General features: G+C 34.0%; 1 protein-coding gene across 1 annotated transcript; it reads right to left on the reverse strand.

The window, feature by feature from the left end:
* Positions 1-2,589: 2,589 nt before the first annotated feature.
* Positions 2,590-10,156, reverse strand: LOC100740715 (neurotrophin 1). Its single transcript, XM_033321724.1, has 10 exons — positions 10,130-10,156; positions 9,430-9,588; positions 8,768-8,914; positions 6,922-7,024; positions 6,240-6,363; positions 5,583-5,744; positions 4,948-5,112; positions 4,175-4,488; positions 3,794-4,070; positions 2,590-3,475 (listed from the first exon to the last, which is right to left on the reverse strand). Exons 1-10 carry the CDS (start codon positions 10,154-10,156, stop codon positions 3,256-3,258), a joined length of 1,698 nt encoding a protein of 565 aa, XP_033177615.1. The 3' UTR covers positions 2,590-3,255.
* Between the last annotated feature and the right edge of the window lie 13,037 nt (positions 10,157-23,193).

The raw sequence follows: 23,193 nt of genomic DNA on the forward strand, positions 1-23,193 counted from the left end.
ATATCCCCGTGACACGATAAATAAAACGAATTATCTTGTAACAGGGTAGGTTTACAAGTTTCTAAAGGAAGAAGTAATCGAAAAGCGCATTTTGTGTACGAATGGCTCTTACGAATTTTTACAAAGCACGCAACAATGCAAGGCTCACTATTTTCATAAAAAATTTCAACGTAAGCAAATGAGGTTTATTCGATTGATTGCACAAATAAGTTACGATTCAAAGATACGCGAACAAATGACATTAAATTCGATTTGTAAACGCGTAAATAAATTGAAATCGATTTAATTCAAAGATGCGCGAATAAATTGTGATCGTTTCGAAAATGCGCCACCAAAAACTTTATAGTTATTCGGCCGCAAGGTGCACGAACAAATTATGATCGATACGATTCGAATTGGCGCGAAACCAATAGGTTTCCAATCATTTTCGATTGAAAGCTTGCATCGAACTGCACGCGGCACGGTCCGCGTGGCCTAATTTATATTTTCCAGTGGATCGGAAAGGCAGCAGTAGGGTCTGAAGTGTCGTTGTTCACGGGACCGTGCAGTGCCGAACACAGAACGGTTCTGTCACTCTCGATTGAGCCTCTCGGTGGATCGTTTCATTGGAAAGGGAATAAAGAAATCCGTGAGCAGCCTAGTTCGCGCACGACGCATTAATTGCATCAACGCTTTTTACTGAACCACTTTCTGCGGATTCGCTAATTTGTTCTAAATTCTTGCTCCTTCTATCTCGATCACACGACACGCTTTATTTCACTTTTTCAGAAACTTTCGAAGCTGAGATCAAACTGCAAAGAACGAGAAGAATTATGAAAATTAGTTAGAGAATTCCTTTCTGAGAATTCTATTTGTTTGAAATTTCTTGTTTGAAATTGTATAACTATATATATAATGCATGCAATATTGCATAATGCAAATATATATAGTTATACGATATATAAAATATATAAAATTAGAGATTTCTTTCTAAGAGTTCTATTTGTTTGAAATTTCTTTACAAATATATAATAAATTGCATTCAGATGTTTCGTTTCTTCGTGTTAGAAGATCGTCGTGCTAAAGACATATTTCCCGTTACTTCTCAGTTTCAATATAATAACTGCAATCTTAAAACGGTACATGAGAAAACGTAATTATCCATCACACAATAGTATTCGTTTAATGGGACAGCCTCATTTGCTGCTTGTTTAATTGGTACTCTATGTAATAATCTTTTAATTCAGTGATTGATATCCGTAGAACCGTTGAATAAATTGTTCCCAGCGATTATTACGCGAAATCTTGAACTCCATCGAACGTCAACGTTGATGTATTTATTAATCTTTGGAGGTTACAGATCATTCTTTGAGATTCAAATCCCAAGGATTTAATTCTGAAATTTATAGAGTTATATTAATAATTAAGGGGCTCATATACAGAACAATGTTAAATTTTCCAATTCTTTTAGATAAGAATGCATTCTATCAGTCAGACGCTAGATTCACAGCAATACGATGTATATCTTGACATATGTTTGGCTTCCTCCGTAGAAGGCAAAGATTGACAGGGATTTTGTAATCTTGCTACGACCATCAAATTTTAATATCCGGATCTTGTTCTCATTCTAGCAAACAAAAAGAATTTGTAACGTTTTAAGATATTCTGTAACGTTACAAAAATACAATTAGATTTTTGCTATGAAAATTATACGAAATATGGAAATTTCAATTTGTTTATTTTGATTCGCTCCTTTAATAATAAAGATTGAAGATGATTCGGTGGAACCCACGAGCCATGGGAAAGGAGTGGATCTTTGATTCTAGCTTCGGCAGCGTTTCTAGAATTAGCGGCTCTCGATAATGTTTCATCCGGAGGTAGCGATGCGAAGAAAACTGTGGCTCGGGCGACACGCTTCGCGGCTCGACGCGGAAAGGCTCAGTGTAATTGCCTCGCCAGAAACTTGGCAAGCGAAACAAACGATTTACACACGAGTGAGCTAAGCAAAACGCTCGGTGCTCTTGACTGTGGATAGTCAGCCGCAGCTTAAGCCGCGTTAACGCTATCGTAATGGATAAGTCGACAGGAAGTTTGGACAATAGAATGGTTTCGTATTCCCTATGTGTGGTGAAAGATCCATGAAATATAATAGAAATGGAGGATTCATATCTCCGATTATTATATTACATATTTTTAATGTATTTCAACTTGAATATTGTTAAATATTATTGCAAGAGATTACTTAATTTAATCTCAGAATATTTATTCAAGAGTTCATTAATAAAATATTATCAAATATAACAGAAACAGTGTCTATATTATGTTGTTTACATATTTTATTATATTTATATAACGTGTTAAAAGATATTTCTACAGTTTGGCGTAAATTTGATGAATTTAAAAATACGATATTCATATTTTTCTTTAATTTCAAATGCTTATGTATCATACTGTGTTGATGAATATGCCAGTTTAATGGATCACGATTATGAAGTAGTAACGATTCGATTGACAAGTAGCTATTTAGTAAGACAATTGAAGAATTGAGAAATGTGGAATAAGAAATGGAACTGTTTAGAAACAGCGTCTTTGTTAGTAGAGAATGTGCAATATTAAGAACAAGAAACTATCATTGAGTCGCTGTTGCATTATTTATTTAATGATTCGCGAAACACATATATCCAACTAGCGATATTTTATAATAGACGTTATATTAACGATGATTTATAAATAATACACGTACAGAATAATAAATATATAAAAATTCGCGCGACGCTGCTTAATTGCAACGTATTTGCAATTGCACCTGCCCAACTGTATGATTGTAATACTCCTATAGGCGTTAAACATTCACTACCGTTATACTAATCGTAAGTATTGCGTCAGTACCCTCACTTTAATTTATTTTTCTATATATGATCATAAAATATAAACTCAAAGGATGAATCACATATTGCAATTGTATTCGACATTTTCATTTCTTAAATGTCATATTTTTGTCATGATAAATCATGTTTCACGTAACGCATCATAAAAACGATTTATTAATCGAAATTGGAGGACACCAACGAATACAAGCGAGTAGAGAAAATAAACTATGACACTAACAATAAGTCGAATTGTAGTATCTACTTCCGATGTATATATTTATTATATATATAATACTTTCGTTTTTGCAAGGTTGATTAACGTTAAAACACGACGAACATCCGACAATTTTAATTTCTTACAAAAGAAAGAAACGATCAGGTACTCCGAAAAGAAGCAAAATTACGCTCAAGATGCAATCAAAGGTTTCCACGAATTGGAATCGTTTTGGTCCGATGTCGAAGAATCTTCAGACGATTGTAACATCATTGCTTCTGGTCTGAAAAAGTCGATAATCGGGTGGTAATTATAATTGATTCGCCTCTGCGGTTCTTGGTACTCGTCGTCGAAACCACCATTTTGTAGCCTTGACGTTGCGTCCATTTGCAAATCGTATGGTTGACTGTATCTGTGTAATTCCAAATTTATTTAATTCAACGTCCAAACATCTATAGGTTTTACATCCTTAAATTTAAATAAAAAATTCATTTAAATTCAATTCTAGATTTTTCATATTTAATGCAATATTTAAAATTTAAATTGTTATTACTTCCAAGTAATAAAAAATTGCAAATTTCGGATTTTTACATTTTAAATAATTCAAAATTCCAGGTTAAAAAATATAAACTTTAAATAATTCAAATTTAATTCCAAATTTCTGATTTTTTAATTTAAAACGTAAGATTCCTGACTTTATGTCATGATACGTAAGTTCATTGATGGTTACCTATTTAAAATCGTACTGTTCGCAGTCTCGGTTTGTTCCTCAACATGAGATGTGGATTCTCTTCTATATGGTGGTCTATTGGGTCTACTTGGTCTAGAACCTTTCAGTAATGGTCCAGTATATCCTGGTGCTCTAGTATTCGGTGCGTGTTGCTGAGGCAATTTATCAAATGGCCTTGAACTTGTAGACGAAGGTTTCTTTGGTCTTGTTCTTACAGGTAGAATAAACGGCGGTCTACTAGGGGTAGTTTCTACTGTAGGTTTTTTATTGCTTGCACCTGCAAGGTTTCAGAAATTTGTCCCACATTTTCACCTGGTTTTATCTTTCAAATTCTTTCACGATAAATAAAAAGAATGTTATATCTTTGATCAATTTACATACCAAGAGATGAATCGAAAGGGAACTTGTTTAAATAATTTAATTTCGGAGACTCTTCAAAGTCATCTTTTTGATCGCTGGTGGCGAAGTCAGATCCAGGAAACGATTCTTTAATTCTGAGTGATGGGTCCTTTTGATGAGGTGGAAAAATATCAGCGTAACCGTGCACATGGCAACTACAGCAAGATGGAACTTTGAAAATATCCATGTGAAGACCCAATTTATTATCCCAGGTTAAAAGTCTATGGTAATTGTACACTTGCATGCAAGAAGATCGATAGTTCTCTGATATGAAAGAGCAGCTCGACTGGGGGTTTCTGAAAGCGAAATTTAACGTCAGAGTGTACAATTATAAAAAAATTCGAATAATTTTTTCCTGGAAATTTTCTTCTACAGTATTTCAATTTGCCTTGTTAACGTGGTAAAGTATCATTCTCTTATTTTCAAGGAATATTCAGCTTCAATACCACAAAGAAGATATTTTGCTCATTGATTTGTAACAAAGTATCGAATTTCGATTTCTATCGCGAGAGAAGATCCTCCGCTAAATTTTACTGGGAAAGTGTTAACCGAATCAGTTGCATTCAACTACAAAAATAAATCATTGGAACGAACGATCGAGGTAAACGGAATTGCCTTTTAAACCGAGCAGGAAATCTCAGCTTTAACCGTGGCTAAAAGACAATCTTGAGCGTAAAATAGAAGGAACGTTCTGGTAGATTGCTGGATTTTATGTAACGCTTGATGCGAATTAATTGCGATTGTCTTTTACTTACGAGCATTTCTCCATTCGTAGAGTTTGCGTGTGTTCACCGGTGTTTATTATGTATTTCCAAATACCGGAAGCGGCTCTAGCTAGTTGTGGTCGTGCATATTTGATGACGGATGGACACGTGAAACCTTCTTCGACATTTTCAAATGATGAACTTGCATCGGATCTTCTAAGATAAATTGATATGAAATTGACACGAATTAATTTAATAGAATAGAAAATAATCTTACAGGAAAAATGATTGTGATTTATAAAAAGAAAACTTCGATAGATATTATGATTCAGTGTAAAATGTATATAATCCTGTATCATGATACCACGCGTTGCTACAAAGCATCGCTGTTGGCCCCAGTTGCCATTCAACAGGAGCACAACAGAACTAAACCTTTTATTCGACTCATTTCTTAACCAGAAATTCCTATAATTATAGAATTACGAGTTAACAAAGACGAATTCTAGTTAGATAAATTTTAGTTATACAGTATAAATCTGACATAATTTATTTTAAATGAAGTTGAATATAAAACAACGGGTAAAAGTTGGGATCTATAAATGAAAGAATTGTTATATTCAAATGAGAAATTAATTCGTCTTCCCCAATTGAAAAATTAATAATTATTATAAGTCTACGAGTCTCACCTCCTAATTTCATTACTCTCGTATCGATTCTCATATTTATTTTCCAGGGGCAATGCAATCGGAAGACTTTCAGCAGATTCGTCAAAATCTTGCGACTTGTAATCAGTCAACAATGCAGCGACCATCTCCTTGTTGCCTCTCAGACTCCTCGTAATCGCCTCGCTAAGAAAATTTCATTCTATTTAAATCCACGTAATAATAAACATAATAATAAATTCAATGAGGATTATTATTCTTCTAATTTAATTCGTAACAACTTTCTCACAATTCAACGAAATCATGAGAACAAATGGAAGAAAGGAAACGAAAGTTTTGACAATTGCTTCCACGACTTCCTTCCCTATCTGGATACCCATAATTCCTAATTAAAAAAACAACTTATGGTTATGGTTATGAGAAAACGGAGGTCGAATAAGCATTGCGCAATGAACAATTCGAACGTGGAATCGTAGAAAAGCGAGCGCACTTTCTTTTAGTTAAACGAGCCTGCGAATTGTCTTTACTATCGTGAAACGACGTTTTAATTAACGTTAATCCCTGTTCATCAGAGAAAGTTCAATTTAAATGCGAGACACTGAATTAGTTGCGTAATTGTTGCAACTTGTTGGAGGGAAGAGAGGAAAAAAGAGAAGAAAAATAGTAATACATGAAACTTACTGTGGGTAATCAGCTATTTCGAGACAAACTGTCTTCGTGAAGAAAGTACATTCTTTTTCTGTTGGATCTCGTTTTACTTCTGTGGGCCGTCTCGGTGGTCTTATTAGTGGTGTTCTCGATAGATCTGGAAAGTAATTATTATAGATCGATTTTGTTATATGATTGATAGACTGAAAATTTCTATGCATTTATGGTAAAATACACAAGATAAAACATTCATTAAAATTAGATTAAGAATGTTTATGTAAATTCATATTTTTACGAATAGAAAAGAAATGAAACCATACTATGAAGTTATATTGTGGCTATTTTATATATTTTTGTATATCATGCTTATTTTTACATCTTCCCGTAAATTTCCCGTAAATACACAAGAAATACAGATTTATATTTTTTCGAGCTGAGAAGAAACAGAACCTCAGAGACTTGTTCCTTTCTTAAATATTGTAACAAGTACTATAAATATTTTATATACGTATTCTGTGCATTTCTGCATTTTCAAATTCTCAATAAACGCTCGAACATTGTCTAATTATAATATTTAGTAACTGAAACAAAATAAATTTACATAAACATACGCAGTCTATTACGTAATATGGAACGTATTAAACAAAAAGTTTCATGCAATATCCTGTCCGAAATTTGTTAGGACTAAATATAGAATAAAAGTATGAAAAATAACCTGCATAGACATTCCTTCGATTTAGAGAAGTTGGTCTTCTTGGAGGAGGTCGATAACCAGGTCGTTTCCGCAGGTTGGGTCTTATAATTCTCAATTCTTGTGGCTGTAATAAAAAGAGAAAAAGAAAACTTATCATAATCAGTGAACTCTGATACAGGCTATTTAAGCTATTTCTTTATCTCGTCAGTAGTAAACGAACATGTATTCCTTTAGAAAATTCTATTTATCGGTCGAGAAATCTTAATTACACATAATTAACAATATATGTTCCTCGAGCGTCTGTTAGCCATTTTAGCCTGGTTGCTAATTAGTATTCAGTAAGGAAGGTTTCGCGGCATCCTTTGAGAAATTTACATACATAGTTTTGCCCGAGATCCTCTGAAAATTACGACTGGTAATATAATAAACACACCAATTAGAAACTCGTGAAAGTAATCGCGGAAAAAATATATGTTGTCATCAAAAAGAAAAGCATTTTCTTGGAAATTATCACGTTTCAAGTTTTTATGTTTTAACCTTTTAATTTAGATTTATACAGGGTGGTTGGTAACTGATGGTACAAGCGGTAAGGGGGTGATTCTACGCGAAAAAAGAAGTCGAAAATATAGAATAAAAATTTTTCGTTTGAGGCTTTATTTTCGAGAAAATCGACTTTGAATTTTCGCTTGGTACACGTGCACTTTATCACGTCTCGTTACAACGGATCTCACTGTAGATCGTTGTCTCGATGGAAAAATTAAAAAAAAATTTTTATTCTATACTTTCGACTTCTTTTTTCGCGTAGAATCGCCCCCTTTCCGCTTGTACCACCAATTACCAACCACCCTGTATATTTCTAAAGATTTATAGAAGATTTTTTCAAAAATTTATGCATATTGTACAAATGACAATGTTTAAAGAAGGAAAGGATAAAGGATATCATTTTAGAAATCCCTGTACTAACAAACCTGTTTTACACAGATCTTTGCGCGTAATGTTACGAACAGAAAGTTGAAGTCCGAAAATACAATAATTGCACGGAATAGCGGCTACATATGACAAAATTGTACATTTCGATATGATTTACGATAGAAAGGAGTTCCAAGTATGACTTTCTAGGAATTTTTCTTGTAACGAGGTAAAGAGCCATCAATCTTTCATTTGAATACAATAATATTGGACCCAGAACATCGTATTTACTGGGAAATGCAAAGCGATTCAGAAGTTGCTTCTTTAGCGTTCGTCAAACCTTGTACAACCATAAAAGTGATTGAAGTTAAATCGATGCCTGCTATTTGGTATTTATGGGTTATGCAGTATAATTTACTTTCCTATATTAGGTATAGAAACGTGCCAGGATGAATAAATACATAAAAGTGATTGCCAATAGAAGTAAGCTTTGCAATCATCACGACGTGACGTCATCCTCGATCGGAACAGGGTCAACTTTACAATACAAAAAGGGTATCGAGGATGAGCTAACAATCCTTTATAATTTTATTAAGTGATACTATTCTTTTTTGAGTCACTCGCGTTAGTTTTTTCTTAGATGGTTATTTTTTCATATACCTTATTCTTTTCCCAATTTCGTTCTTTTTTCTACAAACGAAAGGATACTTAATGTTTGAAGAAATAAATTTAACATATACTTAAAACGAAAAATCATGTATATTAAGAATGAAACAAATCTTGAATATTTTCTATAAATCTAAGAAATTTTGCAACAATAGAGAGAAACGTCTGAATACAAAATGATTTAACAGACGTAATGGTGTTAAACGAATAATTTATATAAAATATATTTATATCATCAAAATACTAAATAATTGACAACAGAATAGCATAATTTGTTCTTTTTATCGCTTACCTCAGGCAATTCTTCCAATCCTTCCTCATCACCAGTAGGATCATCGGATATGACCTTCGCGATGTCAGCGCTTTTCGGTAGCATGAGTTCCCTGCTGGCATTTTGTCGACTTCCATTACTCAATAGTGCACGAACTTTTTCCAATTGCTGTTGAGAATTATAATAAATGAGAAAATAATCGTGATTGACCTTTACAAAAAATATGCAACTTTCACAAATCAAATTGATCAACTATCCAAATACAGGACTACTTTCCATTTTGAAATTTTTCCATGTTGATCAATGTGGCTTCTGAATAACTTATGCTTGACACATTCTAATATTGCTTTCCAGTTTCTCTAAAAATTTTGTAAATCAGCAAGCCAAGAAAAGGAAGAATGCTTCGAAAAGCAACTATAATACATTTATAACTTTACATGGCAGAAGCAATTTACGGAATGTAATGTATGTCTTAATAAATTTATAATTGTCAAAGTATAGTTTTTCCGAAACACATACGGATGTGCACGTATTACAAGGTGTGTTTCATGCAGGTCTGTTTTCGTGTTCTCATCAACGCTAATACGTTAACGATATGTTTAGCTCGTTAAATTAACAGCAGTTAACCCGACTAACACGGCGTGTAAGCGTTATTTAAGTAAATAGAAACTTCTTTCACTCACACTCTCCCGTAATTTATCTGTCCTGTTCTTGAATGCTACGTCGTTGATCTTGATGGACGTGACCGTCGTCTCGTTGTTTTCTTTATGATCGTTGAGATTCACGTCGTCTTTCAAATCCTTCTCAACGCTGACGTCGATCGAGGACAGTAGCACGACTGCCTAGAGAGTGAAACGAACCCCGTGTATTCGCGTAAACTTATTATTACCGCCGAAAATTCTGGGTCAGCGAGATCTCAACTCAGACACGCTTATTCTTCATTTATTCTCGACGAATCTTCTTCAACTATTAATCATATTTTCACTTTGTAAGGTAAAACGTATTTTCTATAATTCGACCTCGAATTCGCTTTCGTTCGTGCGATATTTAAATGATTAGATGCAGAAAGTTTCCAAGAAGAGAAGAAATAACGTTCTAAAAATTTTTGTAAATTTTAAAAGAAGAAGTTTGAGAAAAGAAAGTGCTTTGAAAGAAAGTTTAAACGTACGAGGAGTTATATTTAGATTGGAAATATTTTAAAGAAAGATTTAAACCTATTAATTCCTGTTATATTTCTTTTTTAATTCATGGTATTCTAAAGTTACATTTTAAAATGTCACGCAGATGTCTGTACAATAAATGTACAGTTTCAATTAGTTTGATTATTGCCATTCACCAATTTACTCCACAGATAGTCACACATATGAATATTAATCGAAATACTAAACCACAGTTAGTAGAAATGTCCATATTAATAGTCCTTACGAGGATATCGGATACTCATACACCAGGTAGACAAATAAGTACTGTTAATAATAATTCCTTGATTCGATGTAAAATTCGATATCTTGAGCTAGCTATCGAATTATCAATGACTTATTGTCATCTTCGAATATCTGATTAATTATCCCTCCTTCGTTTCCACACAAAATATTAAACTTAATTTAATAAATTTTATATTTCATATAAGAACAATCCTTTTCCTTTATCCAAATAATTACGATTCGCTAGATTCTGTTAAATAGACAAAACAGAAAATCATCGTCCAGGAACACGTTCATTGACTTCTATTCTCTTTAAATAGATTTAATTCAACGACTTCTACATTGTCCATAAATTCTTCCCTTTATTTCAATAAATTATTTCAAGGAATTGTGCACCTTCTACAGAAGCTTCGTTTTACATTATCTAAATAATTATGATTCAATAAATTCTTTTAAACAAAGAAAGCAGACATTCCCCCTTTAAAACCACGTATACATATTTCCATTTAATTTACTATAAATAAATTTAATTCAGCAAATTTCATATTCTCTGTAGAATATTCCTCTTCTATAGATCTAATAAATTCTATATTATTCAAATTTGTATTTTTCATGGAAACTTCCTCTTCCTTTAATTAAACAATTATAATTCAATAAATTCTTAGACTATGCAAGCAGACATTGCTTCTTTCAGGAACACGTATACCGTCTTCCGTTTTTTCTTTTTTTTTTTTGTTTCTCGCTGAGACAGTACAGTTTATCGCCTAGACGATCTTTTATTCGAAACAAATCCTTTCCCTTTCATAATCGTAACAACGATAGGATTTCCCGGCGGATACAATAGCACAATTCTTCTATTATGATTGCGGGAATTGATCGCTAGGGAAACGTTGTACGGGCGAGCTTCTCGTTTCTGTGGGTCTGGATATCACGGAAGAAATCTTTGGCGCGTGGTGGAAGCGCGAGCCATAGAGAAACGTTAATTTCGTTTACGTTGCAGCGGAAGTGGCGTTGTAAAGTGACGGCGCGTAACGCGTCGTGAAATCGTCGTGAAAACACGACCGAGTGGATTTAACGACACGGACCACGTGTCGGTCCGGTGAAATTATGTGATTTTTTCTCCGGACGACGCCAGTCTAGGAAATGATAAAAAATGCACATAGATACAACACGCTCGCAATTCGCGGGTGAAAGTCACGTTGTTCCGCATCCATGATTAGTTTCGAGCAAACGCAACTGCCGGTGTGTGCAGTCGCATGCACGGATTTTTCTGCGATTGGGAGATTGAACGAAAGTTTCTATTGAACAGCGTTCACGCGCCATAGTTGCATCGAGTAAAATGTAAATCATGCGATCGATGACGAGCGTAGTGGTCAAGATAATGAATTCATTTATTACGTTTACCTGGTTTCTCTGTTTCAATTTAAATGAATGGTTGTGTAACTTTCACCCCGATGCAGGATCTTGAACAGAAGGGTACTTTCTAAAATATGAATTTCTTAATGATATCGAAGCGCTATAATCTTGTTTTATATTTCAGTGTTTCTATCTTAGAGTTATCCTAAATTGGGGACAAAATCGATAAGATCTAGCCTAAGATGGATCTACGATTGTTTGAGTGGAGTCGGTATATTTCTGAGAATTTAATAATCTCCCGCTCTTACTTTGAGCCGTCTAACAGGATATATCACTTAAGTATAACACGTCAATTTTAATGAAATTTACATGAGATAATTCCTAGAAAGATATTTGACACATATTGTTTTTTTCTAAGGGGTAAAATCAGTTTTTGAATACAAACAAAAATGGTTTGGACAAGAGTCGTGAATTTTTAATGGCAAATTTTGCTACATAGACAATTTTTCAAAATATTTAATAATTTATGTACAATACATATAATAAATTATTAAGTGTGATTCAATTCTATTATATTTCAAATATGTATATATGCATTTTCATCCTTGTTCATACAAATTATTTATTAAACTCATTCCAGTTTATTCTACATTATTTAACCATTAACTTTATGCTAATTGTTATTAAACTTTGCTAATTACAATTTGACTTCACGAAGTAATTATTAACGACAGCTGTACAGTTGATTTCTTTCTTATCAAATTAAGTTAGATACTATCGTATCATAGGTGGTCTCGTAGCTACGGAAAGCTGTAACTGGCTACTTTGTGATCTGTCTGACGTCGAGTTTAGCATAGCCAAAGGCGACATTCTGTCACACCACTTAACGATATCCTTGGACTGTGTATCTCAGTTTCCACTAACGCCACCCTTATCAGTTACAACACTGTTATCGCATTGTTATCGTTTCAATAAATTATTATTCCCATTGTTCCATCCCTATGGGACGTTTCTCGAGTTTCTAGTTCTAACACGGACTACAATGTGTTCGAGATTTCCTAACATAGAAAGATAAGAGAAATGCGAATACGAAGTGTTTGTGTTAATGTTGCCATTGCAGGAAATGGTCGATGTAACAACACGTGTGGAGACTTGACAGTATTATGCCACGTGAAATAACCATAAACGTGGAAATTCCAACATATCCTCTGCTGTTTGCAATGAGCGCTGACCTAGTAACCATGATGCTCAGCAGAAGGAAGAGCTACGATTTCACTGAGTGATCCTTTTTTCTTTTTATATCGCGGGTGTTCATCAATTCTTAGCCAATAACGTACGATTTTTCAGGATATTTTGTAACATTGTTGTACGATTATTTGTTTAAAACACGTGTAACATTTCCTGGTGTTTTGTTACTCGATTAATATCGATTTCTGGTGATCTTTCTTTTTACTTCTTCGTAGTCTTCCGAATGGAGGACTAAATATCGTGTGTATATGTATATTATATATACGTAATTATATATAAATAAAATCTGTACATGGATTCGTCTTTTTGTTTTATAAAATATTATTTCTGTAATATTATATCGTATTAGGTTGAGTAATTAATTCATTTACATTTTCTCAAAACGTCGAATGTCGACGTTAATGTACGTCGAGTGTAATTACTTTGATATAAAATCTATTCTTTTTAAAAATGTAAATTTTCATAAAAATCCACAATCGGCGCTTGTGAATTCCGTTCGCCTGTAATTAGCTGAGAAATCAACAACTTTCGAATACCATATTATATTATAATGAGTCACAAATTTTGAAGGAGCCTCATTTAAATGCTTGAAACGTTAATACCTCTCGTGTGAATGGAAAAAATACAACAATACGACAGGCTTTCTACCAATACATGTAGCAGCTTCTTTTTATAACATTTCCTTCGTACACGATGTTTTTTCTTTCTCGTTACGAATATCGACGTGGTTAAATTCCTCGAGTTACAAAACTTTCATGAAACATTTCATAAGGTAAAACATTTCACCTTAGATTATTATCGAGAACTTTCACCGTACTTATCGTCCTAAGAAGATATACACTTGTTGCAAATTATAAGCCGGTACGTCGATATCATTGATTTATTCCGACGTATCAAATCAAAAGATCTGTTCAGTGAAATTTAATACGTAATTATAATTACGGTTCAAAGGAATTACTTGTAATTTTAAAGATGGAGGATCTTTCACAAATCAGGTAGTGCCGTAATCACATCATTGATTTGTTCAAATAATGATATATTTAAGAAAATCTTTGATTTCAAGATGCCTGCAAAAATTAACTTCGATAATGAATTATTTGATTATGAATTATTTTACAACATAAATTATTCTATTTTTATCTTTATTTGTATATATATATTACAATCTAACATTTTCAAGAATAGTGTCAATATTTTACTTAATAGAATAATAAAATATTAATAATGAAGTTATACTATTTAATAAAAAGAAGGTCGCAATTAGAAAACAGCCTTCCTGTAATAATAAGCAATACATATAACAAATGTTTTATTACTGATCCTTAAAAGCCAGAGACCATTATCTGAATCATAATTGAGCAAAAATTTGTCATTATAAAATGCTCAGGTAATTAATAATTTTCTTTCTGAGATTGAGTTCTAGAAAAAATTTACTCCTCTTGACTGTCCCATTCTTTTACTGAACAATGATGTACATAATTTGTAAAATACAGTTTTAAATACATATTTTAAATATACTAATATCTATACCATTTACAACACTACACAACTTATCTTCGCTTTGAAGATCAATAGATCGTACGTTAATCTGTTAAATCAAACTTTCAAAGAACCATCTCATTCGAGAATTTTACAAAGATCAGTTAAAGGTAACTAACGTGAGTTACAATATACGTAAATTATATCGCATGATAGGTGATTTCGTCAATCAGAAACGAACAGGAACTGATGACGAAGCACGCACATTGAGCTATCTATCGAACAACCTAATTCTCAGGGTCCAACAAGGGAGAAACCGAAGGAATAAGCAAACTGATCGATTAAATACGATAAAAGGAATTGCCTCTATTGATAAAAAAAAAAAAAGAAACACGCGAGTAGTTGCACGTTCTGCCAACGATCTTATATTTGTAATCGTCGATAAATCTTTCACTCGCCAGCACGTGAGAGGGAACTCATAGCAATTAAGGGAATCTATTTACTTTTCCTGATTCCGTCAGGTTACCGGATCAAGGCCATGCAAAGGTTGTTCCACTTTACGCGAAGAGAACCACAGGCGCAGAGTGTTAGTCATCCGTTCTTCACGAAAATACGGAAACTTCTTTCGAGTTCCTAACGACGAACTTAGGAATGTTTGGTTGAACATGTTACATATCAGTGATGTGACGTTTCATATTTCGTGTTTCATCGTTAGGAACTAATTAACGGGATACCTTACGGTTTATATACGTATATAAACGTGATATATATATGTATTAATCAAGAACAATTACTTCGAAGATTGCCTTCTGGTAATTATTAATTATCTCTGTACATATTAATTGTCGATCGATACGAAGATGTTACAATATAGCTTCGTATGTGTCATTTTTATCTTTATTGAAAAATTTAACGTGTGAGCTATATTGTATATGTACGGATTTTAATACTTTTTCTCGAAAATTGAAGACTTCAATGAAAAAGAAAAAATCAAAAACAATCAAGTCACATAAAAAGCAAACTAATGAAATACTTGAAACTACTTGAAAAATTTGTATAATAATAAATTTGTACAAATTAGATATGTTCGGTTTGATTTCCGAGTAACTTAATTACAAGTCAATAACAAGTGGCAACACTTGGTTGCACATGAATGCTTCGGACTAATTTGAGCTTTCTTAGATCATTTTTGTAATGTTCATAACTAAAATATTAGGATCATTTATGAAATCGTGTCCATGAAAGTTACTCGCGATTAAAAAGCCATGGGACATTAGTTAATTATCGACAAATTGGCGAAAGTAGAATTGTCTGGCATGTTCTCATACATTTAAGACAAGACACGTGTTTAGAACCATTAAAACTACCAAAATTAATAATATAACAAAAATTTCAATTTCTTACCACCGTGATAAAAAATAGTCCACGCGACATCATCATTCCTTCATATGATCTCTCATCAAGGTCTTCTCACTTCTTCCCAACGCACAGTACCACACTCACTATCACCACCAATTATTTTAATCCTGTTTTTCAATACTAAATACGCTTAAATAAACTATCTTTCAAGTACCAATACGGCTAATATCTAATAGTAATCAATTAGAAAAATGGAACAAATCACTGAACATCGATATCAGCCTCCCCTATCGATTCTCAATCATTCACCCGGCAGTTCTTCAGCAAAAACAACGTGCTCCGGTTCGACGACAATTCCTCAAGCCTAACAAAGTCTCTGAAGCAATTAATCGACGTTGCTTGAAGTTCAATCGCACTTCTCATCGACGTCCACGGAACAACGACGTCTGGAGGCTGCGTGTTCCACCAGGGGACGAAAAATTGTGCGCTCGTGGAAGCGCACCGACCTCTGGTTACAGCTGCCGCGGAACGGGCACGGTCCTCGTCTTCATCAGGTGGAAGGAGAGATGCCAAAGGAGAAGAAGAATCGTGGCCCGATGCCTGGCGGGTCTCACGTGGGGATAATGTAGGAACGAGCGTGCTTCGTCCTGCGTGTTCCCCCCTCGTCGAGCCATGACCGAGAAAACCGGACGGCCGGATAAGCGTGTCGTATTCGAGAGGAGGAAGAAGTCGGCCAGTCGATCTCCTCCTTTGCTCTTCTTCGGCTCAGCCTACAGCTTTACTCATGGGGAGCACCGACAGAGTGGTGGTCGCCCGCATCACCCTTGATACGACAGCACGTGACGTTTTCACCGCGATTGTTGCTTTTCTTCCTCTTGCTTCCTTACTTTCTTTCGTTGCGTCTTTCTTTCTTTTCTTCTTTTTTTTTCTTTTGTGGAAATTTGTTTTATCGTCACTGTGAGTAATTTGAAATTTGTATGTTAATTGTGTTGGTGAAATTAGAGATTTTGCCTATTTCGGGAACTTGTGCCGTAATGTAATTTGGAACTTCTATTTTAATTATGTTGGTGGAATTAGGTATTTTGTCCCGCTCACTTCCATACTTTTTTTTTTTTTCTTTTCTTTTCCTTTCCTTTTTTCCTCCTTCTTCTCTTGCTTTTTGTTAGTAGCGGTTGTTCGAAGTAGTAGCGGCTTTTCAAAATTAGGAAATTTCAATAGAGCAACGTTGTTAGATGAAGTAATAAAAGATTTGTGAAGAAACGAGGGTGCAGTCGTAGAATTAATACAATTCAGTATATGATTTGAGCTTCCTTGCTCTAATGAAACTTTTACAAACTGAACACTTTGCAAATGAAATATTTATGAACAGATGCTTCCAATGAAAAACGACGCAGGAAAATATATTCTCACTAATTTTCGTTACTTTTTCTAGACGATAAAGTGAAATATTTTCAAGCACCTATGATTAAATTCTCGTGATCGAATGAAAAATGACGTCTGATTCGTCTTTGGAAGTGACGCGCGACGTTTTCTCCGTGATTGCTGTCATTAGCACGCATGTAACTTTCGATGTAAATCGGAGTTCCATCTCTACCGCGATCTTACCTTTGTCTGTCTTCATGCACGAGTAAATTTGTATGATAAAAGGCGCAATACAAGTGGTTTTATAGAAAGGACATAAATCTTCATTTACTTCTCCTGAATATTTTTCTGACTCTCGTTATACATTAAGAAAGAAAGATGCTTTCATTAAAACGAAATATCATCGTCTACAACTATGATTCAGGCAACAGCTGGTTGATGATGTTTTCTCTTCGAATCCTTCGATAAGGTCCAAGTTGAGAAAAGAGGGTAAGATACAATCTGCATTTTGAAATACTGGGATAAAGGATCGACCTATGTATCGTTCGATGTCACGTTGGGAAAGCTAAACTATTTTAGAAAGTTAAGAGTAATGCCTTAATCAATGTCGATACACTAATTTCGTAAGTACAGGACGAATCAACATTCATATACGTGTATACGAGTATCAATGAATAGAAAATGAGACTATGTTACTTTCTAATCTTTCATTTATTAACATTAATAAAAAATATATCGTGTGTATAGATATGTTGAAATTCATACAAATTAATTTATAATCTTGTTTGAATTGTCAGAGCGTTAGGAGAACGTCAAAGAATGTAGAAAATAAGGTATAATAAAACTCTTACTTCTATAAATACCTTATTATAAAACGTATCTACATAAAACGTACACTCAAATAAAAGATTCTAAACATTGCAATCATTTCTACACACATCAAATAATTTTATTAACAAAAAATTAATTTTCATTAAATCACGGCCAAACAACCGATCATTAAAATAAATCACAGCGATTAAAAATTAGTACGTCTACATCCTGTTCTTTATTTTCGCGTATATAAATTTCCTGGTTCGAGATATTAAATCCTGCAGTATTTCAAGTTCGTTTTTCTCGTGTTTCTAATGGCGTTGTTGCGACGAATCGAAGGGTGAAAGCGACCAAGCGTTTCCGAATCAAACGGCGCGAGTCTTCGAGTTAAACCCACGACCAGCGTTCGTCACTCTCACATAAGGCACTCAAGGAAGTTTATGAGATATTCACGACCCTTGCCGTAGTCTGTAATTGGCGACATTCTGTATAGAAACGAGCAGTCGTCTCGACGTTTAACGCAACGTTCGGTAGAACGAAATTGCAGATAGAACGTGATTAACTTGCAATGAAGCAACTGGTTTTAGATATCTTGAGAAGCGAGAGAAGGTATTGAGTCCTCTGGATACTCTTATCGCTGTTTATGGGATTCTTAGTACCTATTACGTTTCTATTGCAGTGTTTATTAGTAAGCAGAGAGGCTCACTATAGGTGTAAACTATTCTTACCCTCATTAAATAGACCTAAGATAGACCTATATTCTTGAATAAACAATAAAATAATAATATTATATGCTTAAGATAACTGTTTATGCTGTATACTGATATTGTACTAAATATATGGTTGCAATGAATATTTTATAATTTCTATATATATTTCCAGATTGGTTCCAAATTTTACCAACATAATTATGGTCATTCGTGTCTGATTACGGTGTCGATGAAACTTCAAAATATTTTACAGAACACGTACAATATATACCTAAAAATTTTCTAGCTGTTCAAATATTTTCGTTAACTAGTGTTCGTTCGTCAACCATGCTCTAACATTTCATATCAACCCTACCTTGACAAATCTTTCTCAAAACATTCTCAAATACCTTTCAAGCAATCCAGAACACGAAGACAATCGATAAACCAACAAATTTCGATCGTTTTGTAAACCCACGATCCTCTTTAAGCATCCTCCTAACTCCACTCAATAAATATCCAACTGTGAAACTGTCAGGGGCACGCGTAAACTGTCACGATGTACTTGGCTTGGTAGATACTTGGCGCCGTTTCCATTGTCCTTCGTGGCGAATCTGCATTCCGAAACGGCGCGTGCAACCCGCATAAAGATCGTTGGAACGCGGCCGTGAGGTGTTTCCTCTGTTAAACTTAACGATAGCCTGTGTATCGTGGCGCGGCGAGTATTTAAAGCAGTCGTGGAAATCGAAATAAACGGACGACGAATCGATCGCGAAACGATCCGCGGCTCACTTAACTCGATAAAGAGAATGGTTATTGCCAGCGTGTGAACCATTCGCGTACATGTATTCAAGTGCATGTTGAGCTAGAGAGTAGGTTTTGTTGTGTCGGAACGCGTACGACCGTACGAGTTCAAGTTAAAGTGGTAAAAGGAATATTGTAACCCTTCGTTCTTGATTTACGCATCGATGCGCTCGAAACCCTGCGACTAGAAACCCGGCGATGTTAACGACGCTTTCGATCGGATTCCATGGGAGATTTAGAGTGTTCGTAAAATTTGTCAACAAGTATCAAACAGTTTGTCGTGGATCGATGAAATTAAATGGGTTTAGTTTGGACGAATTGACTTGAATATTGTCTAAATAGAATATTCGGAGAATCATTATATAAATGATATATCGTTCTATGTGGATAGATATATTGTAGACGAGAATAAAATAATTTGGCTATACTGTTTATGACTTAGGTGTACGCAAAGTGTGGTATTTAAAATAGAAATTAATATTGAAATATAAGTTATTTATTTTATTTGCAGATATTAATTTTAAAGATTATCATAAGTGAGTGTTCTGCGCAACACGTGCTTTTTAAATGAAAGATTAAATGTTTCATTATTATTCGATTCTAGACGAAGAGCAGGAGAGTCATTGTTTTCAGTGATTGCAAATACGATACTGTAGTACAATATTAAAAAAGATTAATATAGAATGATATTTCAATTCAAGGGTTTAATTCAAGGATTAATTAAAGAAAATGATATAAATAAACTTATTATTTTTCTATGTTATTTCTAATATAGAAATAATATTCTAGTTAAAATGATTCTTTATTTCAACTTTTTACTTTGTATCCTCGTTTGAAATGAAACTTGCCCAAACCTGGAATAAAATGCTCAGAAGCTACGCAGAAATTGTAAAGAGTAAGTTGAAATTTTATTATCTGTGATACTAAAAAGGTGATACTACGATACCTTTTTTGCATGCATCCTTACTGGTTACAATTATACAGGCGTATCTTTTTGTTATTGATACAGATTAGTGGAAGTTACTTTCACTGGACATTCGAAAGACTATTTAAGCACCACATAGCAATACAATTTACACGACGGCTGAAATTATCCGTTTCCCTTGTTCGCTCCTTTCGTGAGAACCAATTATATTCTCTCTCAGTCGTTTTATACTTCCGGTATCCATATAAAGTTACCGTTATAGTGATTGTTATTGTAGTGTACAAGCTATTTATTCTTTTCACTATATTCTCACTCTTTTTTGGTTTTTAATATGAAGTTAAGACTCGTAACATGTTGTCCACGCTTAAAAGTCGTAATATGCTATATTCGATTTAACTCTTATTTTTACATTTTACTAAAAATATAGTATGCTCTGTATGTCATCTTATTATTTGTACACCGTGCTTGAATATAAAAATGTTTCATTCATCTGCACTAGCAATTAAAGAATTTTTAAGATCAAGTATTTATCCCTTCGTTGTATTTAACTTTCCTTACCGTCTGTATGTGATATCAAGAAGCATCAAATTATCTAGAGCTCATTTGCGCTTTATTGCAATAATTCTACTGTAATATATGTTATTACATATTACATACTATTGTATATTAATATGCAATAATTCTACAATAATTCTATAATACTTCTTATATGAAATTCGAAATTTTACAAATCATAAATTACAAGTTAATAATTCCGATAAATTCTCTTGAACAATGCCAATACGTTTGATGGTAGAACGAACGAAGTTGTACATATAAAATTGTAAATTTATAAAAAAGAAGTCTATAACTTATAATTTGCAACCTGTCGATTCACTGTCATGACTTTAATTGTGATTAATTGTGCAAAAAAGTCAAGAAGAAGAATTGACCTTCGAAACAAGAATCGTCAAGTCAAGACCTCAAGGCTACCGATCTCTCTTATTTCAAAGGATCAAACGATGTAATTCGTTCTGCTCACAAAATTGGAAGACGGATCTGCTTGAAAAAGCCTGAAAAACGTCTCGCGTCTGGAACCAATCGAAACTCATTACTGCGCGGCGGTGCCTTTTGTTTCTACGAGGTTCTCCTCATCCTCAATTCGTTGCTGATCTTTGTTCTCGCGAAGGATGGTAAGTGCAAAAACATTTCGTCAGAAACTTATTTAGCCGATATCGAAAACCATCCAACAGCGACGGATAACATACTAACGATATTTTCGATGCGATACACACGTTCTGACGTTATTTCGGCACGTTTTCAGTGAAGTGAAACGCGCTCATTTCGAAGAATATTTGGGTCGGCGGCTCGTTAACATTACTATAAAAAATACGGTGTTGATCAACGCAAGACAGAATTTTCAACTGGCCACGAATGAAAGTGGAACGTGTCGCCGCGATCTTACTTTTAGTCGCGCGTTCGTCCCAGGGAATGGAAAGGATCTTCTAACTGCCCAGCAATTATTTGTTCGTTTTACGACCATAAGTTATCGCGATAAAATTAATAACTATCCAGCAGGAATTTTATCGCTGGACAAAATATTTCACGTACTTTCAAATGATTTCTGTATATTATCGTATAAATGCAGATGAGAAAGTTAGTTCTAGCTGTCAGTTCTAACTGTAAGCTAGAAATTCATCAAAATGAATTTTATAAAACATTAATTATTTGAACGACTTGATGACAATATTAATAATTTTTGCTTTCATATCATTTCAAAATATAGTGTTCGTGAGATATCCAGTATAATCGAATGTGATTTGAGATACTCTCGATATATGTTAAGTCGTTTTTCATCTTCATTAAATTCTCATGTTGTTACCTCGATACCGTTGCTGGATCTCTAGGCGAAAGTCTTTCCATAGATAGCAACCGCGACCTAGTCACGTGGAGGATGTTTCCTGCGTAAATCTCCTCAAGTGATCCTCATGAGACTACAAGGCATCGTACTTAACTCATTAAGTCACACCAATAAACAAGCATAAATTATCATCCTCCAACATTTAAAGAATTTAATTTTAATTAAGATTTAAAGAAAGATTTGAAGGTTACTCAAGATCACATGAAGATTATGCCAAGGTTATTCAACAGTAACTCCGAGGTTGCTTGAGATATTTAAGGCCATCTGAAGGTCATTTCTAAATCATTTGGTTCGTTACAAGGTCACTCTGTCGCTTAAATGAATTTAAGAGATCTATTTTGAAGATCTACAATAGTGAGGAAATATACAGGGTGAGCCAGTTCTTTCAGTCAAACGTTATCAGTAGATTCCATAGGTCAAGATAAGAAAAGAATATCATACAAGCGTATGTCATTGGAAGCATTGTAAAAGAATTATATCGACGAGTAATAAACGAAAAATTCAAAGAGTATTAATAATTAATAAATAATTAATAGCGAACATTTCGAAATGGTGTTATAGCTGAAGTCGTAGAAGTATTACGATTGGATTTACGCGTTAACCCGAAAATATTGAGCCGGGTCAAGAATTTTTCCCGGGGTCTGGTCGATTTCCCGAAGGTGTCTCGTATTTCCGGAAATTCCGAAACTCTTAAGAAAGTCGGAACTCCCGAGAATTTCGGGATTTTCGAGAAAGTGGGAATTCTCAGGACTTTCAGAATTCTTGAAAATTTTCAAATTATATAAGCTAGAATACTGAACAAAAAAGAAAGGGGGCGAAGTACATGATAGATATAATATTTCATTATGAAGTATTATAATTTGCTATATAATTTTATAACTCTTGAATCATGACAATCTTGAATTACGAGATACTTTGAGGATCCGAAACGACTCGTATTATACGAATATTGGATTTCTGATATTTTCGGCTTTGCGAACACCTCTAATTATGTTACATTCTGACTGTTGCTACTTTCTTTTTTGTTATAGCACCTTTTTGTTTAAAAATGCTTCCAATGACGTGTGTTTTTTAACATCTTTTTTTTA

Source organism: Bombus impatiens, unplaced genomic scaffold, assembly GCF_000188095.3.
Source record: "Bombus impatiens unplaced genomic scaffold, BIMP_2.2 scf_0487, whole genome shotgun sequence".
Taxonomy (NCBI): Eukaryota; Metazoa; Arthropoda; class Insecta; order Hymenoptera; family Apidae; genus Bombus; species Bombus impatiens.